The following is a 19,468-nucleotide window of genomic DNA, read 5'->3' as shown; positions in this document are numbered from 1 at the left end:
TTCTAATACGTGTTTATTACAACTTTCGATCATTAAAATTCCACAGGGCCATTGCAAATAACGTTTGCTCCGTAATATAAACTGGCAACAATTGTTTGTTTTGAGATTTTAGATTAATCTGGTTTAAGCCAGAACAGCCAAAGGTTTCTTAAATATGTGAATATGATTTCTTAGAAGATTCTGATGAATAAACAATAATATTCATGGCAAAGCTGTGAAAGCGATCACTGTCCCTACTTTTAAACTATCGACCACAGAAAAAGCAGGCAGTCAACGGCACTCTACCACCCATCGTCTACACTAATTGATTATCTGTCACTCTTATAACGCAGCCACAGCTTAAAGTGCGAATAATACCTTGTCGCTTAGAACAGATTCAAACCCTACTCGTCAGCTACGAAGTCCAGAGCTCTACCACAGCTCCAACCTGCACCAACAAAAAATGTAATAAAACTATAATTTTCATTGTGGTAGATTTTATTCAAGATTAAATCATTTTTAATAAGTTTTTTTTTATAGTTCACACACCAATGAATTAACGATTATATTTTGAACCCTTGATAATTCTAGCCCAATTCGTGGGCTACTCGTGTCTAACCGAATACCTAATAAAAGGACTTGACTGTCACTTTTATAGCACACCCACGGAATTTTTGCGGCGATTAGTTTCGAATCATCAATCTCCAGATTCACTCTCTGAACGCCCTAACCACTTGGCAAGTCTGGCTCGATGTGAATCGTATTTGACTTCAAATGAAGTTAATACTTTCCTTATAAGGTTAAGAAGTTAATACTTAAACTACAGCTACTGAAAATCCTAATTAAAAAACTTTCTTGAAACTATTATGATATTATATAATGCTTTTCATTTTAGGTACTATAAACAATCAGAGAAGAATTCAAAATGGGAAGTACAGTATAACACAATGACGGTAGAACACAATAATATACACACAATTATTATAATTTGTAGTTTTAATGAGAACAATATAATATCTTTTGAATTTGACGAAATTTTCGAAAGTTTCAAATGTATCATAAATTAAATCAATTTACTTTAAGGAAAAGCAAATATTATAAATACTTGTGTGTGTTTTATAGCAAAGCAACATCAATCTACCTGTTGTGTCCACCGAGGGGAATCGAATCCCTGATTTTAGCGTTGTAAATCCGTAGGCTTACCGCTGCACCATTAGGATGCTTGTTTGTTTTTCATTTTATAGAAATGACCTAAGATGTTTGGTTATAATTACTTCTGGTGTTTTTCTTGTATTTTAGATTCCTGTTTGTTTTATTGGCAATATTTAGTAACAAAATCTTCGGTTAATATTCAACTAAAGTTAATTCAATTATTTATAATTTAGTTAAGAAGATAGCAGACAACGGTATGGTTATTAATTCAGGATTTCTCTTCGAATGTTTCTCTACTTTTGCTTTCATTTTCTTAAACTAATTATGAATTAAAATATATTTTCATCTTATAGTAATTTAATAATAGTGTCATAGATCATTACCAAAAATATGCGGAAATCAAAACTAGACTATCGCTGTTTACAATAACGGAAATCTGTTCTACTCCCTCTACCCTGCTCCCCTGCTTGAGCTTATTGGTAAAGCCCACTTCCGAACCTTTATTCACTTCTACTTTTGTCACATTACTAGAAGACTCAGGTTCACTTTTGAACGTTCGTAATGTGAGTGCAGTTGAGATCAAACAGACTATCTAGTGCTCTTTATCATTGCAAAAGTCAGGAAATGTGCTTCCATCCTTCAACAGCGTTAAAGTTGATATGAAGAATTAAATACATTGAATTAAGCAAGAGGTAAGTGATAACAAAATTATTTTTGTTCTACTTTTAGAACTAGCAGTTATCTTGTAGGAACAAACACAGGTGCTAAAAAAGCAGTTTCATAATGACACATATGTTGTTCGTAAACCCACTAAAATATATTGTAATGCATATGAAAAACTGGAGCTCTGTCTTTTCTGCATCATACCGTTATGAAGCTAGTTTATTAATAAAAACGGTGATTTAAGTTACAAAAGATCAATGTTACAAAAAACTGTTTGCATGCTATGAAACTTCTCTACGACTCAAATTATAGCTCAACCGCTGTGAAAAAACATGAATATATATATACAATAATAAAACTTCTGTCTTTAATTGTAAAAAAATTTTCATAAAATGTCAGAGGCATAGCAGGCAATTTAAAAGTATGGGTTACCAGGTTATATTTTACCGAGAAAGGTGAGGGAATGCTACGCCACACAAGCACCCATTATGGTAGGGGTTCTGGATTACATTTTATGCATTCTTCTGCTTTTCCTGAGGGTAATTTTCCTAATTTTGATATATTTTTACTAGGACAGAGTTAAAAGTGCTCCTTCCCCTCGTTTCCTACGCCACCGGATTTTAAAATCTAACTGGTAGCGATATATCATAGAAGAACATTTACTAAAGCCTGAGTTTGTTTGTTTGTTTGTAATTAAGCACAAAGCTACACAATGGACTATCTGTGCTATGCCCAATACGGGTATCGAAATCCGGTTTCTAGCGTTGTAAATCCGTAGACATAACGCTGGGCCACTGCGTAAAGTCTGAGGAGTTAATAGTTGGAGCTCACAAAAACAAACACTGACTTGTATTTAAATAAAATAATGCTTATTCAGTATAATATATTAATAGTATTCTTATTCGTGAGCTTCAGATGTATTATTAAACATGAAAGTGCTTTACATTTTTAGACCATGAATTTAACATAGAATTATAATTCGATGAAGTATTTTCAAGCGCATATAAAGTCCTATGTATTAATCGTTAGTTGATTATTTTGTCATCTAAAGTACTTGAATGAAAATATAGATATATAAAACAACAAATAAGCTGTCTCAAATCATATAAAGTTCGTAATATTGTTTTAACAGGAATTTCTATTATATCATCAATAAAGATCAGTTAATTAGTTATAAGTTGAAAGTTAAGAACAGTTCAAGTTAACTATGGTTTAAATAATATCATAAGAACAATTTAAAATTTAGATAAGTTAAATAACTAGACACTTGGTTTGGGTTTTGAAGAGTGTTCATTCTTGCTCAACCTCAACGCATGGTAATATTCACACGCTCGATTTGGTAGATTCTGAAATTCTGCATACTACCCAAGCAGCAGTGAATTGCTCAAGAAGCTTCGTTTTATATCGATTTATGAAATTGTCACTCAACAGGAAATAAGAAATACCAGAGTTCATACCAGTACCAGACACCGATACCACGTTATACTTATACTTTTCCTCGTTTCTATCATCATTTTTTTCTCAAACATAAACTCTTTTATGCCTCATATTGAATGATCGATGCCTGTAATATTTTAGTGGGGTCCTTTTGGTATTAAAGGTTAATTTTAGTAATGAAGTCACACAGCTTCTGTCTTTTAGTGTGGTTTTTTTTTACTTTCTCTGTAAGAAAGAAGTGTGAAATCATACAATTATGGATGTGAAGTAATGATACACCTATAATGTGTGTATTCACATCTTTCATTTATATATTTGTGAAATTTTTTGTACACTCATTTCCTTAGGAGTTTGAATTCTCAAGATTTAAGAGCATAGGCTGGTAATACATTGTTTGGTTTAGTCGAGTGTATTCCACTGTCTTGTAAAACTGTAAAGTGTTTATTCATGATACTTTCTATATTCGGTTTGAACGTGGTCATAAACTTCGTTACTTGAAGGTTTTAATCTATTTGGATTAAATTCTAGTTCTTTACATAAAGTTATAATACACAACTTTTTACACGTTAGTTGTTTTATCTGCGAAAGGGATGACTATCTATGAAAATAGTCTATATGATCAATAATTTCTTTTTTACTCATCACACGTTCGTTGTTGTTGATAGTGAATTTCTTTAAATATTCTAAGCGTTTGTTGATTATGTTTTTAACTTTATTTATCCAGTTTCTGAATAAGATCACTTTTAAGTTCCATTTTTTTTGCTCCATTTATGTAAAACTTCACGAAATGAAATGTGATTATTTTTTTGGACCTTTAATCATTAGTAGTCGTGAATTTTTGTGTCACAATATCAGGGTTACCGGTGAAAACGTGGTCGATGGAAAATAGATGTAAGGTGATGATGAGCTATATTCGCATTTACAGGATGAAATGTTGTGTAACTCTTCATTGAATACGTTATCTAACACTTTGTTATAATTAAAGATGTTACTCCAATGGCCTTTTTTCAGCTAATAGTTAAGTATTTAATTCTGCATGTCGTAGGTAATAAATGTCATATAAAAGTGTCTCTGACTATTGATTATAATTTAAAAAATTCTATACTTCAATTAAAAAATGGAACTGCAAGGTAAACCTTATTCTTATATTCATTAGCGGTTGTTGTTTTGAATTTAAGTGATACCAAACAGCAAATAATAGCTATCCTACATTGCGCATCAAACCTCGATTGAACAAAGATAAGCTTATTAACCCATAACCTTCGCAAGATAACGTACAAATCTCTGAGACCTTCTTGTTTAATGAACTTCTCGTAGGTCTCATAATAAACTGTTCTGTGCTTTAGCACCGTTTGTTCTGTGCTTGCGCCGTCGACTACGTGGCCCTCTTGCAAGGTATTAGATAAAATATAGATTATTTAACTACACTTCTTATCCAGCAGCTCTCTCTTTCCACACGTTTAGCGCGTAAATATTTAAATATTCACATTACATGTATTCTGCGGGATATACGCATAAAATATTCACACGTATGCCCTGGGGAGTTAAAGATTTGATAGAGAAAATTCGAGTAGTTCTTTTTTCTGCTGCGAATCTGTGGCCAATCAATTTGCTTCTAAAAAACCGCGAAGTCTCGCCTACATATTGAACTAAATAAATGAGGTAATAAAAGACCATGCGCACTTTTCTTACCACTGCTGGGTACGACTTGTTGCAGATCCTTTTCTGAATAGTCTTGATTACCCAAGCTGACCCATATTTATTTGTTTTCTAATGTCATTAAGTTCAAGAAATATATATGTATATCCCCATCTTGGAAATTCTAAATCCCTAAGCTCACACATATTTATGATCCGGGTGTACAAATATTTTGCATCGGAAAAACTATTATACACCTTTTCCAAAGTCTCTCAATTATCGCTGGCATCATATTACGTATAAAACGTCAAATAATATCAAAATGTAGTTATAATACATTCCGTTCCACCGCGATTTTATACCTGCTGGAATGTCACGTGTCTTGCTGCTTTTCATATTATAAGTTGTTTGAATATAACACACTAAACCCTATGTAGAAAAAAATATAATAGAATTATTCACAGAATTGAGGAAGACAAAAACAAATGTGAAACGTTGAGTTGTTTTTGTTTTTCTCAGTTCTTTAATTATGAAGTTTCACCAAGTGCTCACGGTTTCAAGTATTAATTACTTGTTTTATTTTATGGTGAAATGTATAAGTTTTGTCAATCAAGTAAAACCTGAAATTGATATCAGATTTCTAGTTTAGGGCTGCAATATCATGCATTTTATTTCAGGTTAGTTTATTATTGTTTGTGTGAAGGTAATTGTTTTGAGTTTCATGTATTTATACTTTAGTCATTTTCATGTTTGAGTATTTATATTAGAGCTTCTGCTTAAGTATTTACTCTTAGGATAGGTTTCCCTTTAATCTATTCATCAAATATCGAGTACCTTTATTTTACTTTATTTTCTGCGTGTGTTTATATTTTGAATGTTTTTATGTAGTTATAAGTGTTTACGTTTAGTGCAGTTCATTGTTTAGATATCCTGTTATTTAAACTTGCGTATCAATTATAGTGTTCCATTATGAATCGCAGGCAGAATGTAGAGAGTTTATTCAACTATCATTATACTGAACAAATAATATCAAAGTTGCCTAAACTGTTATATGGAAGAAGTAGTATGAAATATTTATTAATTAAACTGCGGGAACAAAAATATATACATTATTTTTAATATCTGTATGTTTTGAGCAACCACACAAGATAGATTACGTTTGTAATACACCAACTCTCTAAAATGAGATGACGCCTTTAATGTTGATAACTGAAAATACTCTTCCAGCCAAGAGTTTCAATAATCATTAAACTTATAATACAAAACCAATATACTGGGCTATCAGTACAACTATTAGTCCTTATCATACCATCATACGATAAGCCAGTGTGAAAATAAATATTGCAGACCACGCTTAAACATGATATACTGAACCAGATAGGAATAATTAAAATATACCGCTGTTCATGATACACTAAACAATGAAATGAATTTGATTTAACTATGATATACTAAATGTGTCTGAGAATAAATAAAATACGCTAACTCATTTCATACAAACCAGAGTTAGAAAAAAATAAATCATGTTGAACAATGATTTAGTAAAGCAGGATTACAAGTACCCATAAAAATGGTGTTTAAACCAAATCTACTAAACCATGTTTAAATTATGCATACCAAACCATGCACAACAAAATATGTTTAACCAGAATTACACCAGTTCGTTCCATTCACGCTTAAACAACGTATTAAACTAAGGTAGATTAAGTATTAAAAACATTTTTAGATAACACATAGTACACTATGATGAACTAAATATAGTAAACTCAGTTTCAATAATATGCATTGTATAATCACCAAATAGAGTATGTGCAAACACTCAACACTATCCTATGAAGTAAGAAGCTGTAACTATCCATATGGTGTACAAAATCCATAAAAAATATTTATGGCTTAACATTTAAATCTTCCCAGCAGTTTTATCGGAACTAAACTCAATAGAGAGGTGAACAAATTCCAGTGGATTGCCACTTTGAACACTGAAAATCCGAACTGCATTGTTCTTGCAGGGTTTTCAATTTAAAGGCCTTCGAGTTATGATTTATTATCTACCAAGAGGATATTAACTCATTTTGTTTACTTATATACATAATAAATGAAACTATCTCCTACCACATTTACCTGGAAAGTTCTGCTTTTTACATTTTTTTATTCTTACTTTCAAGTAGACAAGTATTTCAGATCTTTAATGATATTCCCTGTTCCCTGGTTCCAAAATTTCCAAATTGCTTATTAAGCGTCTGTTGTTTTTATTTTAAATATATTCTTTAATCTCCTCTACTGTCTAATATATATATATATACACATCCATTTTAACGATATTTTTTTATACAGCGTAAATCACTGTCAAACAATAGGCTTAATATTTGAGGTAAAATCATTTAGAGTGAACCACTCTAGACGAGTTATTGTATTGAACGAAAGACCACCTGAGCAGTAACTTTGGAGAGGCAACAGATAGACGTAAAATACTGTTTTACATATCTCTGATTCGTATATCGTTATGAACAAGTTAAGTGGAAAGTAGGAAAAAATCTGCTAAGTGATCATTAACACAAATTGTAGGCCTATTAGATCCCAATACTCAGCTATTATTCACACTTTCATCTTGTTGATAGTTCACCTCTGAAAAGGGATGATTTACCTTCTGAAAGCGGCTCGAATTCTTGTTCTTTCTTTAATTTTGAAGAACTAAGATACAATTGCAATAAATATAATAATATTTATAGTGTTACGACAGCGGAAGTCACGCGACTCTGGGAGTATGCGCGCTGGAGTTTCTAGAAGGATCGTGACTTTTCCTGGCAACTCTAGTCTGTTCCAGGCGCCCTCTTTTTTAGTATATAAGCCCGGCAAATAAAGCGGAGATATAATTGCATAGATAGATAGATCGAAGAGAGAGATAATTGAGTCAAGCGAGCGGTAGTGACGGTAATATAAAGTGTGTGTTTTGTTATCGAGATTGCAAACGCATTGACTGTGGAAATTATGTGTATTACAAAGTTGTATCGAGAAAAAATAAAGTAGTTTTAATTAAGAAAGTACTTGTATCGCTGAAGTTTCTCGGAAATACTTTCTACGGGAAATTAACAAACAAGCAGATACGTAACAATAATGAACGTGCTTTGTCAGAAATAAACCAATTACAGTTTACAGTTCTTATATTATATACGCGTAGACTGAATATAGAAAAATTATGGATCCAACAAACCTTCATGCTGAATTTGGTGAATATCCATCCAGAGAAGGTGAGGTAGTTGTAAAAAACGCTCATAAAAACCGCAAGACGCAAAATTAAAATTGGAAATTTTTATGTACAATGCCGAAATATTGATTGAAAAAATTTTTTTAATTATTATCTAGAGAGTAAAGGTCGTTTTTCTTCTAATTTCATTGCAAAATAAACAAGTACACGATCAATGAAACAGAATATAAATTAAAGTATTATTAAATGTCACGATAAAAGCCAATCGCCAAATGCATTATTAAAGCTTAATTTCAAATGTGTAATTAATAAAACCTCCTTTATTCGCAAATTTGGAATTAATTAAACATTTGGAACCAAGCTTTAATGATGCCTCTTCGCCTTTTCCGGTGTGCTTAAAATTGGAGGTAGTCTCTGTAAGCTAATGTCGTGATCAATTGAAAACAGACTATGAATCTGTAACTCATTCAAGAAATAAGACTGATAAGAATAAGCATGATGATTCTGACTTTGAAATTATAAGAAACGTATGGAATATTAATTAAAGGTAAAAGTTCATTAATTTGTTATAGCTGTTGATTCAAGTTCGTAGATCAGCTTCCCTGTTGAAAGCGGGTGGGTGCATGTTTAAGGTAAATAAAAAAATTCGTCAATTATTTGTCTTTCGTTGTTAAAGTGCTGTTTCGTCATTTGGTCGATATTGTGTTGTTTGATGTAAAGTTGGCAGTGCTCTTGGTTTGCTGGCTTTGGAGTATCTCTAACGGTACAGTTCGAACTCTAAGCTGGCTCCAGAAATGCTCCAAGCTACAGCTTCAGCTGCTTTTTCCTGACTCCTGTTCCAAACCAACAGAACCCTATGGCTAACTAGGATAATACTAATTATGATTTATGGTGTTATTTAGAAGTAAAACGATCCATAGGGTTAAACGGATTTTCAGAAAAGGAATCGGGAATATGAAATCTGAATTTAAATTTAATATATTTGTTTATATAAACTTTTCAGATACCCTTTCAACAAAATCAACATTAACATGAACATACTAGCAGTTTTGTATTAATAAATAATCCAAACATAAAACAGTGAGAACACAGAACAATCGAAAATAACGAACAACTTTAAAACAACTTTAAGGCTAAGTACACAAAACATATAAAAAAAAACAATTCAATAAACACACTATACAGGTATTTTAAATAATATTTAGCGCGACCCATTATTTTTATATCTTTATCGCTCCCAGTTTCAATATATTCAGTCAAGATTACACCTGCAGTTCTGGTTTTCATTCCAATTGAACTTCCAATTTTTTACTTGAAACCTTCAGTAAAAAAAATAGTTAATTAAAAATCTTAATTGTTTCATCTCCAAAAACGCTGGAGATAAAGCATCATATTACTTATAACAGGTAACTTTTTTATTTTATTTTTTAATCAAATTAGAGCTGAAAATAAATCAAAGGCTCTCATGAAGCCATACGTTTTCTTAATTCTTAGAGAAGGAAATGGATGCAGAAAAATCTAGAGAGTTTGATATAATGCCATAGATAGTAACATATATCATAACGTAATTACATATAACTCTTTACTTGTTTTCATTCCTCTCCAGAACAACTATATAACTTGTATAAAACAATGAATGTACTTGTGACGTCAATTAGTATAGTGCTGGTCGGCAGAGAAAGCAGTATAATTAAAACTGCATAAGCACGAATTCCTAAGTTATCAATTAAAGTAATATAACTTCTTTATGCAATTAGAATTTCTCATACAACACGGTTTAATACATCAGAACTGTGATTTTAGAAAAGGTTGTATGATATTTTTTTATTATTCAATTCATATAGATACACAGCTTTTTCAACAAGTTAAATATTTGTTACTTATACTGTATATTCTCCTTGCACATTATATCAATAGCAAAAGTACATTAAGTAATTCTGAAAACTAATTTCGAGAGTTTAATGATTGGTGTGTATACCTCTATAGTTATTTATTTTGTTAATTCAAGTTATAAAAAAATATCACAAAGTTTACAGAAAAGGTAGAAATGAATAGAGCAGCTCTGGCTCCAGCTCCACTTCGTTTTCAGTACTACCAGCTCCGGCTACGGAGCACAACTCAAAAAATTGACCAGATTTGCTTCAGTTCTAGGATACGGAATCGGTTCCGGATTCCGGAGCACAGCCAACCCTAGTTTAATGTATACAAATCTTTCTGAATCCTTTCACCACGTCGATAGAATATCCATCTGTTGTATAAATGTCTACGTTTTAGGCATATTACATAGTGTAATAAAATAAGTTGTTTAAGTGAAATATTCTCTCAGTATTAGAATACTTTCAGACATATATAGCGTCGTTAATGTGTGTGTAGGAAGCATATTTAAGTTTCCTGCGTGGTTTAGTACCTGCTTGTGAATCTGTCAAATCAGATAATTAAATCAGTTTGATATTACTGTGCACGAATAATTAATTAATGGGCGTTTGTGGTACGTAACACTGTTACGTCTGGAAGCAAGAAGTAGTTTTTTTTTTACAAAAGTGGAAAGATAGTAATTATAGCGTTGATTAACTTACGGTTTCCGAACGTACTGGGAAGATAACGTCTCTATCATAAATACAACGATGACTTTGCAGTGATGATACCGACATTTAAGTCGATAAAAATTACCAACAGAATCTGCCCAAGAACCCTAATTTTTGACGCTATTAATCAAAGTAATACTAATCATAAAAACAGAATAATATAATTTGTTTTAACGTACCAACCCATTAATACGAAGGTCAAATACGTTATGATGATCATAGTAATCTATTGAGAAAATACTCCATTAAAATGACTGCTTCTTATTATTATAGTCTTATTTCTTAAATAAATTTGTTTTTCAAAGTCTGCTCTAATATCACCATGATGTTTATTAAGTGTTTCCTTAATCGTTTATGTAATACGTACTATACATACAATCTTGCAAGCACGAATTTACCCACTATATAATTCACAGCAATTAGCCTTAATAGTCACTGCCCCAACTTCATTCATTTGCGATGTGCTACAGCTAACACATTGCGTGAAAGAAAATAATTACAGGTTTCACATGTTATACAAATACGATTTAGACACACAAGACATGTACAAAAAGACACATGACAACAGTTGATTTTTACCCTTCTTGATACCATAATTAAAAAAAAATCATTATTCCATAACAATTATACGTTTACAGTTATATCAATACAGGCGCTTAAAAATCGACAAGTAAGACTAAAGTTTAAATACGCTTCATAAACGAAGAACGAATTTACCCGTTAGGGGAATAAAATATTACACCATTTACGTTACTGGTAGTGGGCTCAACGCTTTGTTAATACATTAGGAAAGAATAGAAAAAGAGTTGATATCATGATGGAAGGAAAAATAAAAACAAGTGAAATAGTGACAAATTAAGACAGTTGATTTTTACACTTCTTGATGCCGTATTTTTTTTTTTAATTTCACTGTTTTATAACGTCGATTGTCATATATGTAGTATTCCGCTTAATAATGCTGCGCATCGGCATGTCTGCGGATTTACAATGTTAGAAAGATTTCGGTAACCATAGTGGGCAGAACCCGAATAGCCCATTGTGTAGCTCTGTACTTAACTACAAACAAACAATAATGCTGCATATGTAAAAAAAGGTTTTAGCCTTTGGCTTGTATGACACAGCACACGTTTTGTATAGGGGTAGCCGGGGATTCAATTCCGTCTGTATTCTTTTTTTTTTTCATATTATTGCTAAACATTGTTTCAGTAGTCAAATAATTTTAATACATACATTATACTCGAAGCATAAGGCAAGAAATATAAATTGAATGATTTTTACTTTGGGCAATATATACATGTGCTTATTATATTTTGTTTACAGTTTTCACGTCCAAACACCTGTATTTATACACAGTAACCCCCCCCCCCACCCTACCCTCTCCGAAGGTAATCGATACATTACCAACCTGATTAGCTCAGCTAATGTTTAGACAACGAATATAGAATTCCGTTTAGCGACACAACTACTAAAGTGTATTTTCTGAATGTTTAATTTTGGGGTTTTTGTAAAGACAGCAGTGTAGTTCAAGTTAACATATGGCTTCTGCAGTGGTGCTCTATATATATATATATCTGAATGTCATAAAATTGTCTCTTCTTTTTCTTTAAAACCTCGTGCATATTTTTTGTATTCTATTAACTTAAGGGAACCATACTATATTAGGAGTAAAAGATGTTGATTTGATCAAAAATGGACAGCACGCTTAGAACATAAATGTATTTAAGTGCAATGTTTTATCACAAACATCAAACATTTTTCTATGCTAAATGACCTTGGATCCTTCTGTAAAACCCAGATATGGTTTGTTTGTAGTTAAGCGCAAAGCTACACGGGCATCTTTTTTAATTTCCTCGAAATAATCAATCGTTCTTGGACGTAGCCCAAAGTTTGATATTTTCCCGACAATAAGTTTAAACATGAATATTGAAGTATCGATCTAATGAAAATATATCAAAACTTTGAAAGCATAATATGATTATGGGTAAATTTGTTTATCTATTAATAGACATGAGCCATTCACCAGTTTATCATCTATGTAACGCTTTATTATAACTTATTGAATTCATGTTTTCTTTCAAATTTCATTTACCAACTCTACTATTTGTAAAAACTACGCTCTTTAGGAAAATAGTTTTAGAGGACTCGAACATATGGTCATTCTCTATAATAAAAAACGTGGGGATGGCCCTGTGTGAGAAATAAAGATTTCGGAGCTGGTGAGCTGAGTTCGAATTTGTACGATACTACTAAGTATCCCCCACACTGCTGTAAGTGCATTATAAGAGTGACAGTCTTTCCATTAACATGAGTGATGAATGGTAGAATGTTGCTGACTGGCTGCCTTCCAACTGGTCGATAGTCCAAAATTAGGGACGGCAACAAAAATACAAAAATTTAATTTTTATTTAAAATACTTTTTAAACTTTTTCTATATTTATCTATTTATACCACTATATATTAATTTAAATCAATCATCTGATAATATAATTAATTGTTAATAGTGCAAATGTCAGTTTTAACCTGTTTATCTTTATACTTTGCATGTTGTACTCACTCTGTCGCAGAAATCATTGTCCTGTTATAGTAGAGGAGCTGCGTACGTCAAGCAAATTGAATTACAGAATCAATCCAAAAAGAATGACGAATAAGAGTAAAAAACTATAATCAAAAACATTAAAGAAAAGAAATAATACTGGAAAAGAGGGAAAAACAATTCAGAAAAATAATTAAAGAAGGAAATGGAGAAAATAAGAAGAAGAAATGAAAGAAGTAAAAGGATATTAAATATTTGACCAATGAAACATGTGGAATATCAACAGATCTACACTATCAAGTATAAGAAATAAATAAACCAATCTAGTGAATATTACATATAAAAAAGAAATGAAGAATTAGAGTTTATGACGTTCACCATGACGTAAACCTGACGTCAACAGAAGAGGAAGTATACAAGTATACAAGATCGGACTGTGTTAGCTGATTCCGAAACGAATATTTGTATAATTTCCCAATGATATTTTTGTTCTTTTTAAAGCAGTACATTTAATATAAAGAAATTATCTTAGTTCTCATTATATTAGCTACGGTTAGCATGTCTTGGGAAAATAGACCTAGTTTGTGCTCCCTCTTTAGTCATAAGTTATTATGCGATTACGTTGGTTTAAACAGATGTAACGAAAAGACTAAAATTAATGCTTCTATCACTATCTACAGTATCAGTTTGTACGTACATAATTTGCTATGTTTATGTGTTTCCTTTAGTTTGGTAAATAATGTGATACATACAATATTACTAAAATATTACAATGTAGCAGCGGCTTTATTATGTTTGTTTGTTTTTAATTATGCACAAAGCTACACAAGGGATATCTGTGCTCTGCCCACCACAGGTATCGAAACCCGGTTTCTAGCGTTTTAAGTCCGCAGACATACCGCTGTGCCACGGGGGGGGGGTCTTTATTATACAAAGGTAAACTTTCGTAGTTTCAAGATAAAATTAAATTTAGGTTTTAGAAAAAAATATATATCTAATATAAGATTATATTCTAGATTTTTAATTATAAAAAATAAATTTCCAAGGCCGATGTTTGTGTGTTACTTATTCAAATTATTGTTTTATTTTTTTATTTTTTTCAATTAATAGATCAAAATGTTATGGACAGTTTTATTTCTAGATTATGTTACAGCTGCTTCTGTAACAGGGCACATTGAAGAAAATTGAATAAAAACAAACTAAAATATAACGTTTTTCATGAAGACTTGTATTTTATAAAACATCCAGAGTGGTAAGTAAAAAAGTCAGCAACGCTTTAATGAAGTTTTGATTTTCTGTAAGGAATTTTGTATGTGATCGATAGAATACTGCATTATAAAACATCAACCTTGCGAAAACAGTCGTATATAGTTTGAAAAGTTTGAATTTGCCTTCTGAAAACATTTTGTATCAGCCGTCCAATACATTGAAATTATATATGATTAAATTTTAAACTTATGTTTATAAACCAGTTAAATACAAACACAATGTGTCAATTTCAGACAACTTTTCTTTCTTTACGCAAACGAAAATGTAGCGTCCAAAATAAATTATTCTTTGTTAAATTTTTGTATTACGTGCGTTTTTTTTCAAATCATATAATAAAAAAATGCAAAGAACACGATTTGTAATGTCGTCAAAGTAGACAAATCCCATAGAAAAATAAACATGAGCTACAATTTCGTTTGTATTGTTTAACTGTATAACGAAATTCACGGAAATGCTTTTTGTGTTGTTATAATTTTAAAAAAATGATGTTTTAAAAAGAGATTCTCAATAGCTCTTTAGAACAATAAAAATAAAAATATCAAGTTTTTTAATGGATAGTTTCTTAGATGGAGAAATTTCGCTTATAATTACGTGGACGGTTTGACAAAAAACGCCAACTTCGATATTGTAGCCATCTCTCTCTCTACTCTTAATTAAGGCTTAGCTTCTTAAAAATCGCTGAAAACATTTTTGAGAGAATTATCAGAATGCTACATTAAATATATATCTTAAAGTAGTCTTCAATAGTCTATAGTCTTCACTACTATATCGCTTTAACATATTTTATTTATTTGTTAATAAGCACAAAGATACACAATGCTATCTATGCTGTGCATACCGTGAGTGTTGAAATGCAAATTTTAGTGTTATAAGCACTCAGACTTACCGCTGAGCAAATTTGTACCCAGTGTTTCAAACTGTTTTTTGACTTAATATACAAAATCGTTCAATATATTCACATCCCGTAACTGAAAAAAGTTACTGTCTAGATTAATAAGGGCAATTTCCATAAATTCTTATCTCATAGTGAAATGTTTGCAGATCCGATTGTTTGGCCTGTCAGAATGCAATCAGATCCCTATAATCAACTAAAGCTATGTGGTAAGTATACTTGAGTAAACTGTACATCTATTTAATACATTTCTCGCAAGATTGTTTTAGTCATGTACTACAGTGTTTAGATTTAAACATTATACAGTATAAACTTTTAAATTAACAAGCCAATATTTTATTAGATGTTTATATCGAGTTATTCCAGGTTTATGTGAAACTAATTTTATTCTTTAAATCTGGCGATACAATCTGAAATATGCTTAATGTACTGAAGCACAAATCACGATCCTAACCTATAATATGTACCATATATGGTGGGTGGGTGCAATGTATCATAAAATGTTGAATAATACATCGACATAAAGTTAATAAAGCATGTCAAACGATGCTTATATTTCTGGTCTAATGGCTTATTTAATATTGACGGGTTACTAACAACTGTACAACAGTTGTTGAAATAGTCACTGTTTCTTACCTTAATGACTCAGTTTCAGACTGGAAAGATTAGCGTCTTTCCTCAATATCGCATTGTTTATTAAACCACTGCCGCTAAGCTTGAACAATAATTTCATAATTTTATGATTTTGAACATTTACTTATGTATAAGTACACTTTTACATAACATGTTAAGATGACACGTTAAGTAAAATTAAATATTTTTATGGGAAACTTGAAAGCAATCTTTGTAAACATAAATTTCAATGATGTTAGATTAAGAGTTTGCGCATGGATATTGTAGAGCTTAAAAGCTTTTCAAACTAATCAAAATGTCTTACTTGAGACTACTTATTGCTTTATATGTTACTCTTGGATGATATTAAAAATAACAGTGGCTTTGCAGTAATTAATTAATAGTTTCAATTCTTGTAGTTCAAAACGCATATGTTAACATTTGACAAAATATATGCATATTTTACATAGCACTGTTTACTGCTTTAATGTAACTTATTCTAAGCAAAAATAAACTATTTATTTCTTTAAAATAAAATAAAATTAAACAATTCTTTATAATAGAGGTCGCTATGACAAAGCCAGTATTTATATCACTTTTAAAGAATTTTGTTGAATTTATTTCTAGTAGAGTGGAACATTTGTAATCTTGATTGTAATATTTAGCAAGTCGCTTTCAGTAAAATGTTTGTTCTGATGAGTTACACGTGATTTAACGTTAATTACATCTTCAATTCAGCACTTATAAATCTATATTACCATCCGCCTTCGATGTTTTATGTAAATTGATTAGTTAAGCTTTTTTGTATTTTTTCTTTGTTGTAATAACATTTGAGAGATCTTATGACAAAAACAGTCTGGTCTAGAGGTAAACAGAACTCATTAAATTTTAGTTTAATATCGAAAGTCAAGCATATAAGGCCTTTTGTTGTATTTGTGAAATGGTGTGTTCCAAATGTTTAAAATACATCATGTTCCAAGATATTTTATGTCACAGTCATGTACTGAATGACTTTTAAACTTAGGTTGTTGTTTTAATACGACTACGACTGTAGCCCAGTATACAACATGGTATAATACTCTACCATTACTAGCTGTTGTATAATGTGTTTTTTAATAGTTGTTACTAACTCCACAGAATCTTTGTATAATTCGTCTTCAACGGAACTACAAGTCAAAATCTCTAGATATGTGAGTATGTTTTCAAATCATAATTTTTAGAGTTCACAATAATCTTTGTTTTTCTTCTTTTTTTGGAAGACTCTGATAAGTTCTCCAAGTGGTATATTTTGCTTTAAATTTAAGCTATTGGCCACTTTTCTAAGAAAATGTTATAAAAATATGTGAAATAGCTTAGCACACCAAATACCAAAACTAATCATTGCAAAAGAAGATAATTAATTGTTCTGCATAAACTGATTTCAGCTTCTGGTCTGACATATTATGTAAACAAAATAGAAATTTTTCGATTTCGAAGTAAATTTTTCTATAGAAATGACATACTTTTCATAATTTTATCATTTTGGCTTCGACTAAGATCAGATTCTTCTTATCATCATTATTATAAATAATTTTAAAATAAATATAAGCTTAGCTACCAACTTGTAATTATTCCACCTCCCACAGTGGCTTAGTGGTAAGACTGAAGGCTTCTAACTCTAACATCCGGGTTTCGATACCCATGGTGGGCACAGCACAGATAACCCATTGTGTAGCTTTGTGTTTAACAACAAAAACAAACTAACAAACATAAGTATTACGTATTTTGAGTTGTCAACTTGTAACCCACATTTTTATAAATATGACACGTAAAAATAAAAAACAAACAGATATGGAGATATTGTTTTATATTTTGTGTAACTATAGGTATTTAGCATGATTGTTTTATCAAAACGTTCATTGACCTTTAAATCACGGACTTCTGGTAAGAGAAGAAATAAATAAAATACTTCAAAAGCAAAAAAATGTGAAACGAGTTTTCGAAATGTAATCAGTATCAGTATCAGCAAAGCTACTCACCTATAGTATACTCAACTATAGGTATTTAGCATGATTGTTTTATCAAAACGTTCATTGACCTTTAAATCACAGACTTCTGGTAAGAGAAGAAATAAATAAGATACTTCAAAAGCAAAAAAAGGTGAAACGAGTTTTCGAAATGTAATCAGTATCAGCAAAGCTACTCACCATTCTTATCTGTTTATAACATGGCAGGTTAGCATCAGCGAGAAAACACTGTAAAAACATTGAAAAATGTGAGTCATCAGTGTATTACAGATGCCTGTGCCCTGTAGCCAGAGAAGGAGGAAATTACATACATATACAAGTAACACAAGTTTGATAGGTACAATGTAAAACTCAAAATGTTTAGGTATCATTCTGTCAAACTCTGAAACTATATATTAAAGGATGTTTCTTAAACTTTGAATTATAGATAAATCATGAACTTCACATTCATAATGGTTTCTTTATAAAAGTGCAATTGTAAAACTTCCGCATTACAAATGAAGGAGTATTGATAATTTAGCTCAAAATATCTCAAGAGTTTGTTTAAAACATATTAGAAAAATCCAAAAAACGTAATGTATACATAAGAATAAAAAAGTCGTGCTTCGTAATGTTATATTATGAAGTTGAGTATCGTAACTCAGATGCTTACATGTAATACAAAGAAAAAATATACAAGTTCACTTCAATGATTTTTACATTTTCTTAGTATCACAGTTAGATTCTATTACACTTCAGATTCATTATTATAATGCAAATTATAAACTTTCTGGGCCCTTAACTCGAAGTTTAACACTTTTACTGATTGATTATGTGGTATTAGTGCTTTTAAAAGACAACAGCTTCAACAGTTTGTCAAGGTCTTTTAAAAGACAAAAATAACCAAATGACTTTCATATTTAGTACATAGTAAAGGAAATATATTACACATGGTTATGATTTGAACCTATTTTAGTTTTTCAACCAGATCTTACCACTAAGTGTTCGCCAAAACAGGGCCTGATTAACGCAGGGGATTTAAGATCTGTAACCATAGCTATTGGATTTTCAAAAGCGCCAAAAATATATATATATATCACAGTTCTCTCTATATACATTGAGGAAATATTACTTACTGTAATTTTAACGTTTTTTTCAGAAACTTTATTTTTCAATGTAGCCAGGAAATAATTATGTTTGATGGGGGCCAGGGACTGTTATAGTTTTAGAGACCTTTCTTTGCTTATTCAGTTTTTTCCCTTTTCTGTTTCACTACTTCCCGTGCCCAATGTCAAACATTCTATTGTTAATTTATCTTGGCTATTTCATTTCCGGTTTTTAAATATGATAAACAAATTGTAGAGCTGCTCCAACTAAAAACGACTTGCTAAAACAGTCGTCTTGTTCCGATTCATACAGTCACACACTGTTTTTTTTATTTTATATGTCGCTTTCTAAGTTTGTAGATATTAATGATGATTTTACTTTTGCTTAAGCCTAACTTTTAGTTATGAACAT

General features: G+C 31.0%; 1 protein-coding gene across 1 annotated transcript in view; it reads left to right on the top strand.

Moving 5' to 3' along the window:
- The first annotated feature begins 1,692 nt into the window (after nt 1-1,692).
- LOC106478864 (cGMP-dependent 3',5'-cyclic phosphodiesterase-like) overlaps nt 1,693-19,468 on the top strand; it is a 76,839-nt gene continuing 59,063 nt past the window's right edge. Inside the window, exons 1-3 of the mRNA XM_022382545.1 lie at nt 1,693-1,823; nt 15,503-15,562; nt 17,103-17,155. Coding sequence (XP_022238253.1) covers nt 15,526-15,562; nt 17,103-17,155 — 90 coding nt within the window. The 5' untranslated portion in view covers nt 1,693-1,823; nt 15,503-15,525. The remainder of the gene's footprint in view (nt 1,824-15,502; nt 15,563-17,102; nt 17,156-19,468) is intronic.

Source organism: Limulus polyphemus, unplaced genomic scaffold, assembly GCF_000517525.1.
Source record: "Limulus polyphemus unplaced genomic scaffold, Limulus_polyphemus-2.1.2 Scaffold256, whole genome shotgun sequence".
Classification (NCBI taxonomy): domain Eukaryota; kingdom Metazoa; phylum Arthropoda; class Merostomata; order Xiphosura; family Limulidae; genus Limulus; species Limulus polyphemus.
The sequence above is the reverse complement of the archived record's forward strand: the minus strand, read 5'-3'. Positions and strand labels throughout refer to the sequence as shown.